The sequence below is a fragment of the Oncorhynchus keta genome, chromosome 28 (assembly GCF_023373465.1).
Source record: "Oncorhynchus keta strain PuntledgeMale-10-30-2019 chromosome 28, Oket_V2, whole genome shotgun sequence".
NCBI lineage: Eukaryota > Metazoa > Chordata > Actinopteri > Salmoniformes > Salmonidae > Oncorhynchus > Oncorhynchus keta.
This window is the reverse complement of record NC_068448.1, coordinates 62,640,375-62,662,185: the sequence shown is the minus strand read 5'-3', so window position 1 is coordinate 62,662,185 and position 21,811 is coordinate 62,640,375. Positions and strand designations below refer to the sequence as shown.

Genomic DNA, 21,811 nt, shown 5'->3' with positions numbered 1-21,811 from the left:
TACTGGTGGTGCCCCGATCCCGCAGCTGAATCAACATTAGGAGACTATACTGGCGCTTGCTGGACTTTCTTGGGCGCCCTGAAGCCTTCTTCACAACAATTGAAGCGCTCTCCTTGAAGTTCATGATGATCTGATAAATGGTTGATTTAGGTGCAATCTTAATGGCAGCAATATCCTTGCCTGTGAAGCCCTTTTTGTGCAAAGCAATGATGACGGCACGTGTTTCCTTGCAGGTAACCGTGGTTGACAGAGGAAGAACAATGATTCCAAGCACCACCCTCCTTTTGAAGCTTCCAGTCTGCTATTCGAACTCCATCAGTATGACAGAGTGATCTCCAGCCTTGTCCTCATCAACACTCGCATCTGTGTTAACGAGAGAATCACTGACATGACGTCAGCTGGTCCTTTTGTGGCAGGGCTGAAATTCAGTAGAAATGTTTTTTGGGATTCAGTTAATTTGCATGGCAAAGAGAGACTTTGCAATTAATTGCAATTCATCTGATCACCCTTCATAACATTCTGGAGTATATGCAAATTGCCATCATACAAACTGAGGCAGCAGACTGTGAAAATTAATATTTGTGTAATTCTCAACTTTTGTCCATGACTGGATATGTATGTACATAGGCCACGACTGTATATGTATGTATGTAGGTAGGTACGTACAGTTTAAGTCGGAAGTTTACATACACCTTAGCCAAATACATTTGAACTCAGTTTTTCACAATTCCTGACCTTTAATCCTAGTAAAAATTCCCTGTCTTTGGTCAGTTAGGATCTCCACTTTATTTTAAGAATGTGAAATGTCTGAATAATAGTAGAGAGAATGATTTATTTCAGCTTTTATTTCTTTCATCACATTCCCAGTGGGTCAGACATTTACATACACTCAATTAGTATTTGGTAGCATTGCCTTTAATTTGGGTCAAATGTTTCAGGTAGCCTTCCACAAGCTTCCCACACTAAGTTGGGTGAATTTTGGCTCATTCCTCCTGACAGAGCTGGTGTAACTGAGTCAGGTTTGTAGGCCTTCTTGCTCGCACACACCTTTTCAGTTCTGCCCACACATTTTCTATAGGATTGAGGTCAGGGCTTTGTGATGGCCACTCCAATACCTTGACTTTGTTGTCCTTAAGCCATTTTGTCACAACTTTGGAAGTATGCTTGGGGTCATTGTCCATTTGGAAGACCCATTTGCGACCAAGCTTTAACTTCCTAACTGATTTCTTGAGATGTTGCTTCAATATATCCACATCATTTTCCTTTCTCATGCTGCCATCTATTTTGTGAAGTGCACCAGTCCCTTCTGCAGCAAAGCACCCCCACAACATGATGCTGCCACCTCCGTGCTTCACGATTGGGATGGTGTTCTTCGGCTTGCAAGCCTCCCTTTTTCCTCCCAACATAACGATAGTCATTATGGCCAAACAGTTCTCTTTTTGTTTCATCAGACCAGAGGACATTTCTCCCAAAAGTACAATCTTTGTCCCCATGTGCATTTGCAAACCGTAGTCTGGCTTTTTTTATGGCGGTTTTGGAGCAGTGGCTTCTTCTTTGCTTAGAGGCCTTTCAGGTTATGTCAATATAGGAATAGTTTTACTGTGGATATAGATACTTTTGTACCTGTTTCCTCCAGTATCTTCACAAGGTCCTTTTCTGTTGTTCTGGGATTGATTTGCACTTTTCGCACCAAAGTACGTTTATCTCTAGGAGACAGAACTCGTCTCCTTCCTGAGCGGTATGACGGCTGCGTGGTCCCATGGTGTGTATACTTGCGTACTATTGTTTGTACAGATGAACATGGTACCTTCAGGCGTTTGGAAATTGCTCCCAAGAATTAACCGGACTTGTGGAGGTCTACAATTTTTTTTCTGAGGTCTTGGCTGATTTCTTTTGATTTTCCCATTATGTCAAGCAAAGTGGCACTGAGTTTGAAGGTAGGCCTTGAAATACATCCACAGGTACACCTCCATTTGACTCAAATGATGTCAATTAGCCTATCAGAAGATTCTAAAACCATGACGTCCTTTTCTGACATTTTCCAAGCTGTTTAGAGGCACAGTCAACTTAGTGTATGTAAACTTCTAACCCACTGGAATTGTGATAGTGAAATAATCTGTCTGTAAACAATTGTTGGAAAAATTACTTGTCATGTGTAACTGATGTGAAATGGCTAGCTAGTTAGCGGTGGTGCGCGCTAATAGCGTTTCAATCGGTGACGTCACTCGCTTTGAGACCTTGAAGTAGTGGTTCCCCTCTGCAAGGGCCGCGGCTTTTGTGGAGCGATGGGTAACGATGCTTCGTGGGTGTCAGTTGTTGATGTGTGCAGAGGGTCCCTTGTTCGAGCCCGGGAATGGGCGAGGGGACGGACTAAAGTTAAACTGTTACACATGCACAAAGTAGATCTCCTAACTGACTTGCTAAAACTGTAGTTTGTTAACAAGTTATTTGTGGAGTGGTTGAAAAACGAGTTTTAATGACTCCAACCTAAGTGTATGTAAACCTCAGACTTCAAGTGTGTGTGTGTGTGTGTGTGTGTGTGCTCGCGCACGTATTTAAATATATATATTTATGCGTGTGTGTCATTGCGATTTAGTCATGACATTTAAACTATATAAAACTGCATGTAACTACTCACATCTGTAATGGATGTAAAGTTGATTGTGTTTTTTCCCCTCCAGCTGCTCATCTCCCCTCCTACATCCCAGAGAACAGCACTCTAACCTACATGCTCACCTGGAGTCTGGAGCTCAGGACTGTCCCTAAGAAGGTCCCTTCTGCTTTCACGCTCTATACCTGAACTACCCAGTTCAGAACCCAAACCTGACTGTGAAAGGTTACTGCACTGCAGTAGGACAAAGACTCTTTCGTCTAGCTTCTATGGAGCATGTTTGGCAGATGCCTACGGTAGCAGGGTTGGCAGGTACAGTAGGCTGCAGGAATGTAGCCTGGGTGCCAGCCTGCCTCTGCCAACTTTTCATTGTCTTGTTTGACAAGGTGACAATGTAACATTGTTGAATGCAGAAACAACCTGACTAGTAGGCCAGATGTAACTGTGTGAAATCTATTTTGTATTGTGTGTATGGGGCGGTTTTCTGGACACAGATTAAGTGAAATCCTGGACTGAAAAACTATTTAAAAAAATATATATATATATATATAATTTTTAGTCTAGAATTAGGCTTAATCTATCTTTCTCTCTCTTTCTCTCTCACTTTCTCCCCCCCTCCAGGCATTTCTTCGTTCCCTGGTAGAGTGTACAGAAGACAGTGGCGAGAGGAGGAGACTACAGGAGCTGTGTAGTAAACAGGGATCAGCCGACTACAACCTCTATGTCAGAAACCCCAGCCTCGGACTATTGGACCTGCTCAGGGCTTTTCCTGCCTGCCAACCCCCTCTCAGTCTTCTCATAGGTCAGAACTCACTCCCTCTCCTGTCAGTCATAATGTTTGAGCTAATCAGAGTGCGTTGATTTACATGTCACACAACATGGCTCTAGTTTCTAATGATAACCAATACAGGCAGGTACTGCTATTTCTCTATCCAGCAGAGGGCGGTATAGCCTCAGTAATTGCAGGTTCAGTCAAATTGTACATAGTGTTTTCCCCGTCTTCACTCTCTTCCTTTTTTAACATTTTTTTTTTTTACTCCTTGGGTTTTTCATACATTTTACTGAATCCCAAATGACCAAACCAATGTTTCTGCATTGCTTCAATCAAGTTGTTATCTGTGACTTCAAAAAGGACATTTTTACATGGCATATTCTTATTCTTGTGAACCACCAGTGCTTCCTGACTCACCATTTGGTCGCCCCTGACATGGAGAACTGTTGGCTGCAGACAGTCTGGCATTATAGTCTCTCATGCCAGACTGTCTGCAGCCAACAGTTCTCCATGTCAGGGGCGACCAAATGGTGAGTCAGGAAGCACTGGTGGTTCACAAGAATAAGAATGCTCTGATGATGACTTGTATAGATTATGTTTTAGCCTATGGGAAAGGGCATTTATATCAGATGAATACATGCAATCTAATATTCATAAAAAATGCTTTGCCTGGAACTGTTATTTGTCCTATTTGCACTTGTACTTTGCAGTGTCCTCCCTCTAAAGAGCTGTGTCACAGCTTAATATCCAATGTCAAAGTTATTTTGGGTCCTTTTGCTAACTGCAGCACCTTTCCAGTAGTGGAACCGAGCAATGCAGAAATCTGGCCATTTGTAAATGGGGACATTAGTACGGCTCGTGAAGAATGTGCTGGTGGAAGCGTTTTGGGGCCACCAGCTGTTGCTGGGGTCCTGTCATTGACTGTCCTACATTTGACAGGGACAGAGCTACAGAGCTGTGGAGGGCAGGGCAGGCCAGGGGTTAACGATCACTACTGCTCTGACAGTGTCTGTGTTAACACATTTACTGGCCACTCCCCATTTAGCTTCACTGAGTGAGTTGAAAAGCTTTGCGCCTAATCATTTGCTAGCTACAGATGCTGTGGAATGTAACGGTTGGATAAATAGTTGATTTGTAATAGTTATCCACTTTGGGGTTATGCCTTCTCATTGTGACTCCTGTGCAATGGCCAAAAACCTGAAGGAACAGATTTTGTTTAGATTTTTTTACAACAAAAAATGAGTTGTCACTCATGGCGTCAAAATTCTCACACTACTACAAAATATTAAAGGAATATCTTGTGATATGCATCAGATTCCTTCTCCCAGTGATGTATACATTGTCCCCCAGTTGTGACATGTTGTCATAGTCAGTGATCGAAAGTCAGCTGTCAACTCCGAGGTATGGCTGAGCTGTAGACAAACGGAAAGGGAATGACACTGTTAATGGGCATGTTAAACCTGTCACTGAGGAAATGGGGATGGCAGGGAGTGATATAATTCCAGCAGTTCCAGGGGGTGCTGGGTACCACATTTCTCAGCGATACACCCGGAGTCGTTTACTGTAGAAGAGAGAAGGGCTTAGTTAGTCCAGCTGTTTTGATTCTTTCTCTCTCTGCGTCTCTCTGACACTGTCTCTCTCTCCTCTTTCTGTCCAGCTGTTTGGGTTACCTTAGGGTTGAAGGGAAAACCATTTCATTTTTGGCAGAACTCATAGAGCTGGTGCATATGGTGTAATGTAAATTACGCTCTCTACTTGAGTGGTTTTGAGGGTATTTTGGCAGATGAAAACTGAGAAATATTTTACCCTTCCCTAACCACTGATATTACTAATTTTAGTATACAATTTAACTCAAAACTATTTTCCTGCACCATATTCCTCAGAGGCCTCATGGCCAGACACCAAATTACCCAAAAAGAGGGCACCTTTACAGCTGACATTGAAATAAGGTGGACATTAACTAGCTCCATCCCACAGGCACCAGATCTGCACTCTAGGGATCTCACAAGTGTATAACTTTGAGATTTAATGAATACAGAAGTATGCCCTAAAATAAACCTGTGTGTGCACTGAGAAAATAGGACTTAGTAGCTTCCTCCTCCCATTCCTCCATTCTTAGTGAACTAGATGGAAACAGACAGGGATAGTGATATACACTACCGGTCAAAGGTTTTAGAACACCTACTCATTCAACATTTTTTCTTTATTAGGACTATTTTCTACATTGTAGAATAATAGAAAAGACATCACAACTATGAAATAACACATCCAATCATGTAGTAACAAAAAAAGTGTTAAACAAATCAAAATATATTTTTTATTTGAGATTCTTCAAATAGTCACCCTTTGCCTTTGATAGCTTTGCACACTCTTGGCATTCTATCAACCAGCTTCATGAGGTAGTCACCTGGAATGCATTTAAATTAACAGGTGTGCCTTAAGTTAATTTGAGGAATTTCTTCCTTAATGCATTTGAGCCAATCAGTTGTGTTGTGACAAGGTAGGGGGGTTTACAGAAGATAGCCCTATTTGGTAAAATACCAAGTCCATATTATGGCAAGAACAGCTCAAATAAGCAAAGTGTAAGATGGCGCCGGAGAAGAAGGCAGACGTTTTACGTGCCCCAGCCCATTGTTTTTTTGTTTGTTTATTTGCATTGTTTGTTATTTTTGTACTTATTTTGTACATAATGTTGCCGCTACCGTCTGTTATGACTGAAAAGATCTTCTAGACATCCAGACTAAAATTAGTCACCACGGACTAGCAGAGTCCGACGCGAAGGATGTACTGCTTCCTCGGAAACCGGCATCGATCCCTGTGATCTGCGTGAAGAGGAGTCGGAGAAAGAGGCGCCGAAGGGTAGGCTGCCTTCTGAGAATTCGTAGGCGATCGAATAAACCCCCACTTCCCTCCATTCTGCTAGCAAACGTGCAATCTTTGGAGAATAAAATCGCAGAGTTACGAGGAAGATTAAACTACCAACGGGACATTAAAACTGTAACATCTTTTGCTTCACGGAGTCGTGGCTGAACAATGACAATATCAACATACAGCTGGCTGGTTATACGATGTACCGGCAGGATAGAACAGCGGCTACTGGTAAGGCAAGGGGCGGCGGACTATGCATTTTTGTAAACAACAGCTGGTCTTCGAAATCTAAGGAAGTCTCGAACTATTGCTCACCTGAGGTAGTGTGGTCTACAGCTTATCATGAGTTTTCATCTATTTTTCGTAGCTGTTTACATATCACCACAGTCAGAGACTGGCACTAAGACAGCACTGAATGAGCTGTATTCCGCCATAATCAAACAGGAAAACTCTCACCCAGAGGCGACACTCCTAGTAGCCAGGGACTTTAATGCAGGGTAACTTAAATCCGTTTTACTAAATGAGACAGCCTATAGGGAGGAGATCAGAGACCTGGCCGTGTGGTGCCAGGACAACAACCTCTCCCTCCTCGTGTTCAAGACAAAGGAGATGATTGTGGACTACAAGAAAAGGAGGACCGAGCACGCCCCCATTCTCATCGACGGGCCTGCAGTGGAGCAGGTTCCTGCAGTGAGAGCTTCAAGTTCCTTGGTGTCCACATCACAAACAAACTAACATGGTCCAAGCAAACCAAGACAGTTGTGAAGAGGGCACGACAAAACCTATTCCCCCTCAGGAGACTGAAAAGATTTGGCATGGGTCCTCAGATCCTCAAAAAGTTTTACAGCTGCACCATCGAGAGCATGGTTGCATCACTGCCTGGTATGGCAATTGCTTGGCCTCTGACCGCAAGGCACTACAGAGGGTAGTGTGTACAGCCCAGTACATCACTGGGGACAAGCTTCCTGCCATCCAGCACCTCTATACCAGGCGGTGTCAGAGGAAGGCCCTAAAAATTGTCAAAGACCCCAGCTACCCTAGTCATAGACTGTTCTCTCTGCTACCGCACGGCAAGCGGTGCCGGAGCGCCAAGTCAAGGTCCAAGAGGCTTCTAAACCCCAAGCCATAAGACTCCTGAACATCTAGTCAAATGGCTACCCAGACTATTTGCATTGCCCCTCTCCCTCTCTTTACACCACTGCTACTCTCTGTTGTCATCTATGCATAGTCACTTTAATAACTCTACCTCTATGTACATACTACCTCAACTAACCGTTGCCCCTGTAACATTGACTCTGTATCATTACACCCCTGTATATAGTCTCCCTATTGTTATTTTACTGCTGCTGTTTAATTACTTGTTACTGTTGTCTCTTATTCTTTCCGTATTTTTTTGAAAATGCATTGTTGGTTAGGGTCTTGTAAGTAAGCATTTCACTGTAATATTCACTGTTGTATTCGGCGCATGTGACTTATAAAATTTGATTTGATTTGAAATGACAGTCCATCATTACTTTAAGACATGAAGGTCAGTCAATATGGAACATTTCAAAAACGTTACGTTTCAAGTGCAGTCGCAAAACCCATCAAGCGCTATTATGAAACTGGCTCTCATAAGGACCCCCACAGGAAAGGAAGACCCAGAGTTACCTCTGCTGCAGAGGATACGTTTATTAGAGTTACCAGCCTCAGAAATTGCAGCCCAAATAAATGCTTCACAGAGTTCAAGTAACAGACACATCTCAACATCATCTGTTCAGGGGAGACTGCAGCAATTCATGGTCGAATTACGGCAAAGAAGCCACTACTAAAGGACACCAATAAGAAGAAGAGACTTGCTTGGGCCAAGAAACACGAGCAATGGACATTAGACCGGTGTCTTTTGATCTGGAGTCCAAATTGGAAATGTTTTGTTCAACCGCTGTCTTTGTGAGATGCAGTGTGGGTGAACGGATGATCTCCGCATGTGTTTTTCCCATCGTAAATCATGGAGGAGGAGGTGTTATGGTGTGGGGGTGCTTTGCTGGTGACACTGTCTGTGATTTATTTCGAATTCAAGGCACACTTAACCAGCATGGCTACCGCAGCATTCTGCAGCAATACGCCATCCCATCTGGTTTGTGCTTAGTAGGACTGTCATTTGTTTTTCAACAGGACAATGACCCAACACACCTCCAAGCTGTGTAAGGGCTATTTTACCAAGAAGGAGAGTGATTGAATGCTGCATCAGATGACCTGGCCTCCACCAAACTGAGATGGTTTGGGATGAGTTGGACCGCAGAGAGAAGGAAAAGCAGCCAACAAGTGCTCAGCTTATGTGGGAACTACTTAAAGACTTTTGGAAAAACATTCCAGGTGAAGATGGTTGAGAGAATGCCATGAATGTGCAAAGCTGTCATCAAGGCAAAGGGTGGCTATTTGAAGAATCTCAAATATAAAATATATTATATAATAAAATAAAAAAATGGTTACTACGTGATTCCATATGTGTTCATCATTTTGATGTTTTTAATATTATTCTACAATGTAGAAAATAGTAAAAATAAAGAACAACTGTTGAATGAGTAGGTGTTCTAAAACTTTTGACCTTTAGTGTAGATAGAAACATCCAACAGGGTTAATGTTCTAGATGGAAACATCCAACAGGGTTAATGTTCTAGATGGAAACATCCAACAGGGTTAATGTTCTAGATGGAAACATCCAACAGGGTTAATGTTCTAGATGGAAACATCAGACAAGGGATATGGATCTAGATGGATACATCAGACAGGGAGGGATATGATGGTAACATCAGACAGGGATAGGGATATGATGGAAACATCAGACAGGGATAGGGATATGATGGAAACATCAGACAGGGATAGGGATATGACGGAAACATCAGAGAGGGATATGATGGAAACATCAGAGAGGGATATGATGGACAAATCAGACAGGGGTAGGGATATGAAGGAAACATCGGACAGGGATATGATGGAAACATCAGACAGGGATAGGGATATGAAGGAAACATCGGACAGGGATATGATGGAAACATCAGACAGGGATAGGGATATGAAGGAAACATCAGAGGGAATATGATGGAAACATCAGACAGGGATAGGGATATGAAGGAAACATCAGAGGGAATATGCTTCCACCAGTTGTTTTCCTCTTTCTTTCAGAACATTTGCCTAAACTGCAACCAAGACCGTACTCAGCGGCAAGGTAAGCTGGTCTCGTAGTTTTCCTAATGTTTAACCCCGGCGCATACTTTGCTTCTTCATTTTGTGACCCAAATCAAACAAACCTAAAATGGGTGAATGCACATTGAATGTAAGTCATGTGGATGTTGGTCTGTTGTGAAGGCCAACCGCTGTTCACCGGAGAGGTTCAGGTCAATAGCAGAATGTTTATCCTATGGCCGGGACGATGCCAGTATTGCAATATAAAAACACAAAGTCGACTCCTTGGTCCTTTACAAACCTGCTATATGTAAAATATGATGTGCTATCGTTTGGAAAATAAATAAATGTGACTCTGGATGACAACATAATGATGTTTTGTTTTCCAACATTAGGGCTGTTTTCCTAAAACAAGTTACATCGGCTTTGTGTTTTGTTTCCTTTCCACGAGACTAACAAGTATTCAGATACACGCACGCACGCACGCACGCACGCACACACACACACACACAACAAATGAGAGTGGGAAACCATTACATTATCACTTACATTACTGTCCATTAGTACCATTTTAAACATGTCAACACTGGTTTCCTATGCTCATTAGTTGTTTGTCTGAAGCTGTGTGCTTCTTCTTTTTTTTTTACGGTGTGTGCGTGCTTTGGTGGGAGGACTGTCGTCGATCAGATGCAGCTGGAGCATTAGGAGGCTGCATCGTTGATGCTGTGGTCAATAGAGGTCCCCAGAGACCTGCAGAATGGGAAGACTGAAAATCAGAGAGGGGGAAGAAAGATTGAGGGAGAGGGAGGAAGAGAAATCAAAATGTGAGAGGGAGAGAGCAATCCACTAGATGGAGAGGAATCAGCGAAAGAGGGAGAAAGAGGTGAATATTAAAGAAAGAGGGTACAGTTAGTGTTTGTGGATGAGAACCAAAGACTTGTTTACTCTCTTCAATGTAGAGTATAGCATCCCCTATTTCATCTACCTATTGTAGCACATCTACAGTATCAAATGATGTATCACATTAACTTTCACACTTATTTCCATAGCCTAATGAGTGGTGCACCAACAGGACTCTTACTTCCTTGCTATGGTATACAGTCAGCCACAGCATCTGCTGAATTACTCAAATCCACTTATAGTTGCTGTGAAAAAGTATTTGTCCCCTTTCTAAATTTCTCAACTTTTGCGAAATATGCAAAAATAGAGTAAATCAGAAAGGGGGCAAATACTTTTTCACTTTATTGTTACAACAAGATTGTACACGAAAGTGAAAGACTCACCAAAAGGGGGCGGGCGGAGCCAGGTGGGTGGTAAGGACAGGCAGAGCAGTATGCTAGCAGGATATTTCCAATCATCTTTGCTGCTAGCGATGTTTCTGAATTGGTCTAATTTAGCATGTATGGTAAAGCCTCAACCCGTAGCTACATCTTCCCATTTAAATGAGCTTGGAAAAAAAGGAATAATGACATTTTTATAGTTTTGTTTGCCAGCGATAAAATGCAAAAAATAGAGACACGTTATAATTGAGCGAGGCGTCAAAGCGGACAACCCGCCCGGCTTCGGTTGGGTCATTATAATTCAAAACAATGCATTCTAAAAATAAATCACACTCGCCTTGCTATAACCCCTTTCACTTTGCCTTCCGTTCTCTCCCCTTTCCCTCCCTCTCTCCTTCAGCTCCAGTTTCAGACATCCAGGTCAGCTGCACTTTGTGTTCAACGTCATAGAGTTCCCAGCATGCACTTGGAGACCCACGGGGAGGCAGGGCCTGTGTACTGGTTGGCTCTCTGACCTCGTCAATCCCATTCTGTTGAACCCTAGGAAGGCTCAGCCCTCCAGCACCCCGACCCTCCCTAAGGTGAGTAGAGGAGTAACCTGTGTGTGTGTCTGTGTGTGTGTGCACGTGTGACACACCATAACACTTTTTTACTTTTGACTCCAGGTCTTCGTGAGTCTGCGTGAGAACTGCTCCTTCCGCCTGCCCTCTGACCTCTCAAAACCCCTCATCATGATTGGACCAGGCACCGGCGTCGCGCCCTTCATTGGTTTCCTACAACAAAGGTACTGCCCTCACAGATGGAGGATTCATACTAACACTCCCAGGGTACTCTTCTGTTATAAGTGGCATATATATAAGTGATGCTTGTTTGTCTGATTAGTGGAATTGGTGTGTTGTTTATGTTTTGATGACAAATTTCTTGTGAAGCTTACTCTCTGAGTGTGCACTGGTCAAGAACATAAATATGTTAATCACCAGGTTGCTATAACAACCATGACGCAATAGGAAGTGTTTCATCTTTGACGAGTGTGTCATCAAATCAAGTGTTAACTGTGATGTCAAGAGGTAGTTAATCAAGTTTTTGCATTAATCTCCATAATCATTTACAATAGATCCCCTCAAAGATTCACAACACTCTCTTTCCAATATGTCTTGGATGTTGGTTTAATGGTGGTAGTAATATTGCAGACATCGCTGTGATTAACACTTCTACTTCACTTAAACTACCTGTAGGAGGAAATTGCCTGGCCTCTAAATGCTGATCGAAGGTCAGCTTTGCATTCTACCCCTAAAGGTTAAGGTCAGGATTTGGAGAAGGTAAGCTGATCCTAGATCTGTGCCTAAGGGCAACATTCCACTGAGGTAATAAGTCAAGCCATTCCAGAGCTGCAGTCTGTCTGTCTGGTGTTTATGACTCTAATGAACAGTTCTGGGTCAGTTATGGGTCAAACTGGCCGAAGGAGACGTATTGATTTGAATGTAAAGGGACCAGTAGACCGTTAGTGTGTCATTAATGTAAATCATAGCTGGTGATTACTGTGGTGGTGTAAAAGCAATATTGACCTGTGTGCGAGTGTGTGTGCGTGTGCGTGTGTGCGTGTGCGTGTGCGTGTGCGTGTGTGTGTGTGTGTGTGTGTGTGTGTGTGTGTGTGCGCGCACGCGTGTGCCTTGTAAAAGACCAGCTGTTAACAATGATGGAATACATAAATAATGGCTTGTAAAAGGTGCTGCTTGGTGTAATTTGACAAGATTAACTTTGTGAGTCATTTGGAGTAGCTAAGCTTACCAACATCACCAAAAGCCTACTAACATCATCTTAGACCCAGGGCTGTTGCCGTGACTGTATTACCGCCACACCTGCAGTCACTGCAGTAAAATTCCACATGATCGTTGAGTCACGGTAACCTCCTAGTATGTACTCTGGACATGTTGTTAGTACCCAACTCACTAATGACCATCAGGTCCTAATGGCCTGGTACTCAGGGCACTACTGTCCCTCCATCAGGTCCTAATGCCCTGGTACTCAGGGCTCTACTGTCCCTCCATCAGGTCCTAATGCCCTGGTACTCAGGGCGCTACTGTCCCTCCATCAGGTCCTAATGCCCTGGTACTCAGGGCTCTACTGTCCCTCCATCAGGTCCTAATGCCCTGGTACTCAGGGCTCTACTGTCCCTCCATCAGGTCCTAATGCCCTGGTACTCAGGGCGCTACTGTCCCTCCATCAGGTCCTAATGCCCTGGTACTCAGGGCTCTACTGTCCCTCCATCAGGTCCTAATGCCCTGGTACTCAGGGCTCTACTGTCCCTCCATCAGGTCCTAATGCCCTGGTACTCAGGGCTCTACTGTCCCTCCATCAGGTCCTAATGCCCTGGTACTCAGGGCTCTACTGTCCCTCCATCAGGTCCTAATGCCCTGGTACTCAGGGCTCTACTGTCCCTCCATCAGGTCCTAATGCCCTGGGCGCTACTGTCCCTCCATCAGGTCCTAATGCCCTGGTACTCAGGGCTCTACTGTCCCTCCATCAGGTCCTAATGCCCTGGTACTTAGGGCTCTACTGTCCCTCCATCAGGTCCTAATGCCCTGGTACTCAGGGCTCTACTGTCCCTCCATCAGGTCCTAATGCCCTGGGACTCAGGGCTCTACTGTCCCTCCATCAGGTCCTAATGCCCTGGTACTCAGGGCTCTACTGTCCCTCCATCAGGTCCTAATGCCCTGGTACTCAGGGCTCTACTGTCCCTCCATCAGGTCCTAATTCCCTGGTACTCAGGGCTCTACTGTCCCTCCATCAGGTCCTAATGCCCTGGTACTCAGGGCTCTGTTGTCCATCTAACGCCTCTGACAGCAATGCAAATGCAATGGAAAATCACATCAAACACTTATCGTCAAAACAGTATTGTCCTTTTTAAAACTCACTTCACTGCAATTGATCAATTTGAAAAAAAGAGGTTCAACAACAGGTTGAAACTGAGTGGAAAACATGGTCGTTGTGGATGTTGTTTCAAAGCTTAACACAACGAAATGGGCAGGGCTTTCTACGGTGATGATTCATTCAAAACACCATATGCATATTAAAGTTTATGCGTATGCATAGGCCTATGCTGGTTCATTGATTGTGCGGGATGGCTAAGTCTACACTTAGTGTATTTGATTTTGAATAGCCTAGTAATAGGGGATTTTAAAGATACATTTTCATAATTAAAAGGTTGACACGTGACCTTTTAGCGACATATCTTACCACCATGCGTTTCCATCTCCTCTCCTTTATGCAGAAAGAGGGGCTGTCAACAGTTTAATGATATAGGTTTAGTTGTGAATACATGTTACTATTTATGTTCCCAAACAGATTTCACTAGGTTTTTCCAAATTAAGCACTGGCTAAATGCCGCCACAGGGCTGGAGAGCCCCTGGCATACAGAGTTTGGAGGCGAATATCACCTGTCGCCCAGCGAGAGGCTGCATGTGGAGTGAAATAACCGGAACAGTCTGAAAAACGGAACAGTCTGAAAAACGAAGCAGCGGGTATGCGGTCTCCATTCAATATTCGAGTACATATGGATGACGTGTCTTTTTTCCCCCTGCCCTTGTTTGTATGATAATGGGCAATTCTAAATCGAAACTAATTTGTCATATTGGTCAAGACAAGTATAAATTGAGAATAGTGAAAATATGATACCCTTCCTCGAGGAGAGAACAGTGTGTGGAACGCAATTTTTTGGGGCTATTTTATCAAATCATCAATAGCCTATAGACGCATCATGCAGCCCATATATGTTTAGATTTCTAAGACATTTTAAGGTTTATTTTATTCACAACTAAAGTTGCCAAATAACTCTAAATCTAGCGTAGACCCGTTTCAAATGGTCACTTTTACGCTCAACATAGCCACTTCATAGTTGCACTCGCTCCGGAATGAGAAAAATATCATTTATCTTTTATTCAGTTAAGTTCAATTGTCGTCGTCTTACTATAAAACCATATAATGGCACGGGACTTATAAGCGTATCTTGTCTGCCTAAAATAAATAGATTTATCGTGATGGTGTATATTAAATAGATTTATTCAACTTTTAGAAATGTCGATGTTCCAAAAGGCTCACCTCTGCAGCTTGTAGGTGTTTATGGTAATTGGGGGTCAATTACAATGAGACCGGTAGTGTTTTGCATGACAATAACCTTACTTACACCAACATCCTACTAACATCTTACACCATGTTATTATGACTGCCTAAATAAAGTTATATCCGGTTTGATTACTTTTATCCACCTAGAATACCCAGTATCGCTTGTCATTGTGACAGTACAAATAAAGTTGTTTCCATATTGAAACACTTTGCTGGCCTGAATGTTTCATCCAGACTGTTCTTTTATACCTCAATGATTCAGACAGTGACTTGACAGTTCCTGACAACTCAGCTGTTTACCAGTCAGCTCCAGTTGTCTTGTTTCTGTGATGTCTTCCGAGTGACACTGTTTGGTATTCACTGGCGTGTGTGCAAGTATTCTGAGGTGTTGCTGTTTGGTGGTTAATCGTGTGTGTGGGTGTATTAAGGTGACACTGTGTTGGTGGTTAATGGCTGGTGTGTTTGTGTTGGGACTGCATTTTGATGAATGTTCTAGAAGGTGACTGATGTTTCTCAGTGGGGAGAGCTGTCTGTTGTCTGCACCTGCAGGACACCACCTCTACAGGACTGATGAATGTCTAACACCTACCATGACACGGTCACATGCCACCCGCCAACTACGCCAACGTGTGTGTGTGGTTGATGAATTACTTGTTGCTAGTCCGGCTACCGCAAATGTCAAGGTCGTGATGGCCAGTGTTCTCTCATACAACGTTCAGTGACATCACTTCCTGCTGTTCAGTGTATTAGTTCATGTTAAAGCTTTTCCATTTTCTTGTCACCAACTAAATAAATCAATGTTTCTTGGCACATCCCAGGCTTTAGCCTTGACCAAGAAGAAACTAGCAATGTCCCATCTGGAGAAAAGATGCTCTCCAGTGTGTTTCTCTATTTTTCTTAGTAGGCTTCTTTAATGTAGTATGGGACTGCAAATTCAATGTTGGTTTTGTGTGAAATGTCATTGTTTATTTATTGAACCCTTATTGTACCAGGTAAGTTGAGTGAGAACACAATTTACAGCAACAACCTGGTTAATAGTTACAGGGAAAGGTGGGAGGAGGAATGAGCCAATTTGGAATGATTAGGTGGCTATGATGGTATGAGGAACAGATAGGGAATTTAGCCAGGACACCAGGGTTAACACCCCTACTCTTACGATAAGTGCCATGGGATCTTTAGTGACCACAAAGAGTCAAGACATCCATTTCCGTTTAACTTTCCGTCTGAAAGACTGCACCCTACACAGGGCAAAGTCCCCAATCACTGCCCTGGGGCATTGGGATCTTTTTTAGACCAGAGGAAAGAGTGCCTTCTACTGGCTCTCCAACACCATTTCCAGCAGCATTTTTGTCTCTCTTCCATGGACCAACCCTGCTTAGCTTCAGAGGCAAGCCATCAGTGGGATCTGCTCATATGCCCAAGGAATCTTACATTAAGCGTCCTCTTACATGTGAAAGGTTTTTCAGATTACATAGCTATCAAGTTACATGATGTACCTTCTTTCAAATCTGATTGATATAACTGGGATATTCCACTCTATAGCATTCTGAAAATGTTTAACGTCTACAATAACACCAATCAGTAGCATACATGGTAGTGATGGTACATAGCAACTTTCAGTAAGCCCTGATGATTTGCTGTAGAAGGGCTGCTTCTCGCCTCTTAAGTGCAGTCTGACAGTGCTTTTCTCTCCTTTGTGCTCCTCCATAGACGGTCCTTTTCTCTATATAAAGCTTTTCACTGCTGGAAGGCGAGGAAGACGCTGGGGCAAACCGATCTTTCAGTGTACCTGTCTCTCTTCTCTCATATTTTCTCTCCCTCGTCTCTTCATGCCCCCCACCCCTCTCTGCCTGTCTTGCTCTCTTTCTCTAGTAGTCTGCTTGTCTTTCTCCGCTCTCTCTCCTTCACTCTTTCGCCTTCTTCACCTCTATGTCCCCTGCCATGGTTCTGGCAGATTGTAAAACCTGTCACGAGGAAAGCTTTGTACAGTACCCGAATTAAGATTCCAAACATGGCGTTTACCCCAGATGCTGTGCTTTGATAAGAGATAACAACGTTCATTTTGACAGCAGGATGCTTTATCACCAACAAAACCTGAAGGTGCCTCCTTTAAGCAACAAAAACAGCATGGGGACACTTCAATTCTTCCTCTTTTCTCTGTCGCTCCCTCTCCCCTCCCCCTTCCCTCATTCTGTCTGCCTCTGTCAATCAATGGATGTTTTGAAAAGTACTTTGTGCCACTTTGTAACCACGGAAGCAAAAGAGAGAGGGAGCGGTTGAAGGGTCATAACTGTCTCAGTGGGATCTGGAGACCTCCGGCTGTCTGATATTGATTAGCCATGTCTGAGCTTAAGGATGAGTAATGGAGCAGGATGACCTTACCTGAGGATCAGGCTGGGTTGTTACAAATCTTAAACAGTCAGGGTAGCATGCTGTTTTCATTCATCAGTGCAACAAGTGGTCTGATTGACATTATTAATTGAGGTTGTTCATCAGATGACGGGTAGAGTTTATGTTATTGGAAACTGCTCTCCATAGGTTTGCCATATTCAGCTGAATGCGATCAAAATAGGGCATGTTAAACATCAGTAATCATAGCTTAGTGGCACTTCCTGGAATCATCGCGTACAGGTATATTTTATCACAGTCTCTTAAGTCTCTCAACACCGTCTTACGCAGAGCATCAAACCCCATTGAACATGAAAAAGGGCAGAGGAGACCTTGCTCCTGCTGAATCACAGTTTCCCCTGCTTCCTGTTCATCAGAGAGGCAACTGCCTTATTTGGACCCAAAATGGAGTATCTGGCTGTAATATTGTGATGCTGCTTCCCTCGGGGCCTGTGTTCTGGGCAGAGATGTGATAGAATTGGAAGCCATGTTTCTCCTATTGATTTTGCTCCTTGTGTGGAGAGGTGAGCGAGGCGAGGCCTAGAGGGAAGAGAAGACGAGCCCAGTTAAATTAGTTTACTGACTTTTACTCAGGAATTGCAGATTGACAATAGTGGATGATGTCACTTGTTTGGTCTGCTTACCCAAGGGAGGCTTCATGAGACTTATTGGAATGCTCAGAATCGGAGCATTCAGAAACCTTGTCCAGTCAAGGTTCTCCACATCTCCAAATCAAATTTGATTGGTTACATACACATGGTTAGCAGATGTTAATGCGAGTGTAGCGAAATGCTTGTGCTTCTAGTTCTGACCGTGCTGTAATATCTAACAAGTAATCTAACAATCACAATAACTACCTTATACACACACAAGTGTAAAGGAATGAATAAGATTATCTATATATATATGGATGGGCGATGGCCGTGCAGCATAGGCAAGATGCAGTAGATAGTATAGAGTACATTATATACTAATGAGATGAATAATGTAGGGTATGTAAACATTATATAAAGTGGCATTGTTTAAAGTGACATCCAATTTTTAATTATTAAAGTGGCTTGAGATTTGAGTCAGTATGTTGGCAGCAGCCACTCAATGTTATTGATGGCTGTTTAACAGTCTGATGGCCTTGAGAAGCTGTTTTTCAGTCTCTCTGTCCCAGATTTGATGCACCTGTACTGACCTCGCCTTCTGGATGATAGCGGGGTGAACAGGCAGTGGCTCGGGTGGTTGTTGTTGTGCCTTGGTGATCTTTTTGTTCTTCCTGTGTCCTGGAGGGCAGGTAGTTTGCCCCGGGTTGTGTTGTGCAGACCTCACTACCCTCTGGAAAGACTTACAGTTGTGGGCGGAGCAGTTGCTGTACCAGGTGGTGATACAGCCCGACAGGGTGCTCTCGATTGTGCATCTGTAAAAGTTTGAGTGTTTTTGGTGACAAGCCAAATTTCTTCAACCTCCTAAGGTGCTGTCTGTGTGGGTGGACCATTTCAGTTTGTCCGTGATGTGTAAGCCGAGGAACCTAACTTTCCACCTTCTACACTACTGTCCCGTCGATGTGGATAGGGGGGTGCTCCCTCTGCTGTTTCCTGAATCCACAATCATCTCCTTTGTTTTGTTGACATTGAGTGTGAGGTTATTTTTTCTGACACCACACATTTTCCTGACCCCTGTAGGCCGTCTTGTCGTTGTTGGTAATCAAGTCTACCACTGTAGAGTCGTCTGCAAACTTGATGATTGTGTTGGAGGCTTGCATGGCCATGCAGTCGTGGGTGAACAGGGAGTACAGGAGAGGGCTGAGAACACACCCTTGTGGGACCCCAGTGTTGAGGATCAGCGGGGTGGAGATGTTTTTTCCTACCCTCATCACCTGGGGGCGGCCCGTCAGAAAGTCCAGGACCCAGTTGCACAGGGCGGGGTCGTGACCCAGGATCTCGAGCTTAATGACGAGTTTGAAAGGTACTATGGTGTTACATGCTTAGCTGTAGTCAATGAACAGCATTTTTACATAGGTATTCCTCTTGTCCAGATGGGTTAGGGCAGTGTGACTGCGATTGCGTTGTCTGTGGACCTATTGAACCAGACTCAGGAGTCCGAATGCTAGGACAGAGAAAAGGCCTATGTCATATCAGGGGTCTTCTGAAAAGCTATCGACTGTACTTTGCTTGTGAATTACCAGTGGTTTTCCTACAAAACATTGTCATTGTCACCCAGAGCGAGTTTCAATTCACACCGCTTTAGGAAATGAGAAATGTGACGTCGGTCAGTCCCCTCACAATGACTCATTCTGTGGATGTGAATGGGTTAGGTATTAAACCCAGGAAGTAACATCTTATCCCTGAGGGCCTCTGACTACTGCAGCTCTCCACAAAGAGATGAGAACTCCATCCCATCCTTCTTCCAGCTTTTCTTCTCTAGTTCTTTCTGAATAGTTGTTCTCTTGTCACCTCTCTCTCTGCCCAGATGGGGCATGGCTTGACCTTTTTAGATGGCCAGATGACTGATGCGTTAGTAAAGGTTTGTGTGTGTGTGTGTGTGTGTGCCCAGCAGGTGTGCAGTGTAGATAGCATCACACCGCCTCAGTGTTTTGTGTCTTTGTGCCAACTCGGTGCAAAGGATTCTGGAAGCCCTGCCAGACCTGTTGGCCACAGGAGTAATCACTTTTATAGAAGCGGGGCTTACGTTCAGTGGGGAGATTTAGACACACACACACACACATCAGTTTTTTCCATTCGCGCCGGCCGTCAGCTAATCAGACGGTTACAATCATTTTCAGACGGTTACTTTTTCCACCTCGTATATAAAAGGGTGTCGAACTGACTACACAAAGTCTATCTCCTATATCCCTTCCACGGCCGGACTACTGCATTTAGGTTCCTGAGACACCAACTTCCAGGGGGCCCACAACTCAAAAAACAACAACAATTGGTTAGGGGCCCCCTGGAGGTTGAGAGCCCCAGCGTACGAGCCCTGGCTGCCCTGTCTGATCGCTTTGCCATTCATAAATCATGCAACTTGCTTATATGTCTTTTTATATGTCAATTATATCTTATTGGGACAAGTAAACCAAAGGATTTCCTCTTAAAAGAATAATGTGCAAATATTGTACAATCCAGGTGTACAAAGCTCTTAAGAGACTTAGTCAGAACAACTCACAGCTGAAATCACTGCCAAAGGTCATTTTAACATGTATTGACTTGGGTGAGAATGCTTATGTAAATGAGTGTCTGTATTTCATTTTCAGTACATTTGCAAACATTTCTAAAAACATGTTTCCACTTTGTCATTACGGGGTACTGTGTGTAGATGGGTGAGAAAAATATCTCCGTAATCCATTTTGAATTCCGGTTGTAACAACGGTGTGGAATAAGTCCAGGGTTATGAAGACCTTCTGAAGGCACTGTATAATCAAGCTGTTTATCAGTCCCTCTGTGACCGCCGATAACTTGGGAACGAAGTTCACTACAAATACACAGTTACCAATGTCTTTGCATTTGAAGCGAAGGATCAAAAATGAAACAACAACCGAGATGACGGCATAAAAATGTGAATACGGTACGCCTGTGGGCTACATAGGCCGATATATTTCAAATATATTGTAATTACATGTAATGTTCTATTTGTAGGCTACACTCTGTCATTTTTGCCTCAGTATATTTCATGATGTGTAACAACGTGCGTGGTCATGTGCCAAATAAATCTGTGATTGAGTGCATTATTATAGGTTATAATTCTAATGTTAAGGTACGATTTGAATGGAGAAATTTGGTCGGAGAGCAGCGCTGTATCCATATCCGACACATGCTTTCTGCGTGGTGTTTAGGGAAACGCATGTTCCATCTTCTACCGTTGTAGGGAATCGCTCACGTTAACCTTTCATCGCTATCAGGAAACCAGGCCCTGAGCATATAGGCCTTGACCTAGACGATATCCAAACCATCTAACAATAAACTGAATTCATACATTTTCAGTAATCTAAATTGTAAAGTCATGTCTTCCTACACAATACTGCCACACATTGTTCCAATTTGTGAGGTAAACTCAATAAAGGATTCAATCATTTCACTGTGTTTTGGACGGAATCAAGCCATTAAATGTACCAGGTGACACCAAAATGGAGCTCCTTTTTTAGTATTTGGCTGGATACTCTATTTACTTGTGGAAAACACTGACACATACGGGTGCCGGCCTACTCAAGTTCTTGTTTTCATTTTCATGCATTGTGGAGTGTGATCCATCTTTTTTTAGCGTGTACTTTTCGTGTCCCCTCTGTACTGTGTCATTCCCATCCATGCATTAGGTAATTGTGGCACTCTACTCTATTGGTGTTGTAGAGAGATAGATACAGCAGTGTCACTGCTCCATTTAACCTCTGTTGTGAGCAAGGACTGTCCTTTCTTCTCTCTCTGTGTTTTTATTGATTGGGCTTTGAGCTCTCTTGTGTATTTATTTATTTTCTCCTTTTTTGTCTTTCAGGGAGAAGGAGAGGGAGGAAAACCCGGAGGCAGAGTTTGGTGAGACCTGGCTGTTCTTTGGTTGTCGCCATAGAGATCGAGACTTCCTGTTTAGGTGAGGGTCATTCTGACAAACTTGGGGTCTTTCCCAAATGGC

At 43.5% G+C, this 21,811-nt stretch overlaps 1 protein-coding gene across 8 annotated transcripts in view; it reads left to right on the top strand.

Annotated features, from left to right (window-relative positions):
• The window catches only part of LOC118361646 (methionine synthase reductase), a 35,088-nt gene that overhangs the window by 6,420 nt on the left and 6,857 nt on the right, over positions 1-21,811 (top strand). For 7 of the 8 annotated variants that reach the window (XM_035741741.2, XM_035741740.2, XM_035741743.2 and 4 more), the window contains exons 8-13: positions 2,682-2,770; positions 3,233-3,413; positions 9,417-9,459; positions 11,097-11,277; positions 11,362-11,480; positions 21,677-21,769. In XM_035741741.2, coding sequence (XP_035597634.1) covers positions 2,682-2,770; positions 3,233-3,413; positions 9,417-9,459; positions 11,097-11,277; positions 11,362-11,480; positions 21,677-21,769 — 706 coding nt within the window. Of the gene's footprint in view, positions 1-2,681; positions 2,771-3,232; positions 3,414-9,416; positions 9,460-11,096; positions 11,278-11,361; positions 11,481-11,931; positions 12,016-21,676; positions 21,770-21,811 lie in introns of all 8 variants that reach the window. The other variant, XR_008083686.1, reaches the window with a different exon arrangement.